We start from the raw sequence: 1,942 nt of genomic DNA, 5'->3' as shown, positions 1-1,942 counted from the left end.
GAGCATTCAAATGAAAGTCTTGTTTGAATCTCAAGACTTGTGGCAAATCAACGAAGAAGGATTGCAAGAGCCTGAAAATCCTACTGTCTTAACTACATCACAGATCAGTGCACTTAATGAAACAAGGAGAAAATATGAAAAGGCTTTGTTCTTGATTTACTAGGCAGTAGATGACAACATATTTGAAAGGTCATTGCAGACAGCAAAGGAAGCCTGGAACATAAATTTGAGATGTGAATTTGACAACCTCAAAATGAAAGAAACAGAAATAGTTGAAGAATATTATACGAGAGTGATTGTACTGTTGCACCAAATGATATTAAATGGAGAAAGTACTGATGATAGGCGAGTTGTTGAGAAGATACTTCACAGCCTCACTCATAAATTTGAATACGTAGTCGTTGCTATAGAAGAATCCAAGGATCTAACAAATTTCTCTTCGGAAACACTATTGGGTACTTTATAATCGCACAAATAGCGCATGAAGCAATTTGATACAACTGTGATGGAACACGCCTTCCAAACACAGTCCTCCTGGGATGCAAGCACAAGTGCAAGGCAAAGACCAATGGAGACAAACAGAGAAGAACAAGGCTATGCAGTCTCCAAAAATAAAGGAAATGGTAAACCATTTTCTCCAATAAAATGTTTTTATTGTGACAAGTTAGGACATACTATTAAATTTTGTAGAAAAAGGTTAGCAGAAGAAAATAAAACATCTAATTTTATGCATAAGGAGGACAGTCACAATGATGATACAATGTTCATGATGCTTAGCATACAAGAACCCAATCTTAGGAACCTTTGGTATTTGGAAAGTGGTTGTAGTAATCACATGATAGGAAATAGAGAATTGTTCCTGAATTTAGAAGAATCAGAAAAAAAGGATGTCAAAATAGGAGATGATAAGAAATTGAGTGTACATGGGAGTGGAGATATAGCTATTAAGATCAATGACAAAGACAAGAAGATATCAAATGTTTTTTTCGTGCCTGGTCTTAAACACAATCTGTTAGGCGTAGGACAAGTCATTCAAAAAGGTTATGGCTTACAATTTAAGGATAGATTGTGTGAGATTACAGATTCAAATAATTTCGTAATTAGAAGAGTTGCCATGACCACCAACATGATGTTTCCTATTAAATTTAATGATGATACCTTCTTCTCCTTATCTGTCAGCACCAAAGAAATCTGTTTATTATGGCATAAAAGGTTTGGACATGTGAATCTCAATACCTTGTCCCACATGCACAAGAATGATTTTGTGAAAGGATTACCATTTGTTGCTCCTCTTTCTCAAATATGTGAGGGTTGTGCTCTTGGTAAACAGTCCAGGGAATCATTTCCTGATGATAAGGCATGAAGAGCATGAAAACAGCTTGAATTAATCCATACTGATATATGTGGCCCTATGAGAACCCCATCTTTTGGTGGAAGTAAATACTTCCTTACCTTTATAGACGACTTTAGTAGGAGAATTTGGATATATTTTTCAAAGGAAAAATCAGAAGCCTTTACATGTTTTCTCACTCTCAAGGCTATGGTGAAAGACAAAGTGAGTTGAAAATTAAATGCTTAAGGTCAGATAGAAGGGGTGAGTACATTGGCCATGATTTTGAAGACTATTTAAAGAGCAATGGCATCCACCATCAACTAGCTGCCAGCTACACACCCCAGCAAAATGGGGTCGCAGAAAGAAAGAATAGGACCCTAGTTGAGATGGCTAGATGCATGCTCAAAAGTAAATACCTTCCCGATGTGTTTTGGGAAGAAGCAGTCTCTTGTGCTGCGTACTTGATCAACAGGTCGTACACTAAAAGTCTTCCAGGAAAGACTCCTCAAGAAGCCTGGAATGGCTTCAAACCTAGTGTCAATCATCTAAGAACCTTTGGKTGTATTRCATATGCCMWKKKMCMARRSMAMARWRRRGSMARSYTKRWKR

General features: G+C 37.0%; 1 protein-coding gene across 1 annotated transcript; it reads left to right on the top strand.

Moving 5' to 3' along the window:
• Positions 1 to 481: 481 nt before the first annotated feature.
• Positions 482 to 1,363, top strand: LOC112502978. Its single transcript, XM_025107023.1, has one exon. The coding sequence runs from the start codon at positions 482 to 484 to the stop codon at positions 1,361 to 1,363; it is 882 nt and encodes a 293-aa protein (XP_024962791.1).
• The last annotated feature ends 579 nt before the right edge of the window (positions 1,364 to 1,942 follow it).

Source organism: Cynara cardunculus, unplaced genomic scaffold (assembly GCF_001531365.2).
Source record: "Cynara cardunculus var. scolymus isolate 2C unplaced genomic scaffold, CcrdV1 Un_Scaffold_2283, whole genome shotgun sequence".
Classification (NCBI taxonomy): domain Eukaryota; kingdom Viridiplantae; phylum Streptophyta; class Magnoliopsida; order Asterales; family Asteraceae; genus Cynara; species Cynara cardunculus.
Note: the sequence above shows the minus strand (reverse complement) of the source record. Positions and strands in the feature narration are given on the sequence as shown.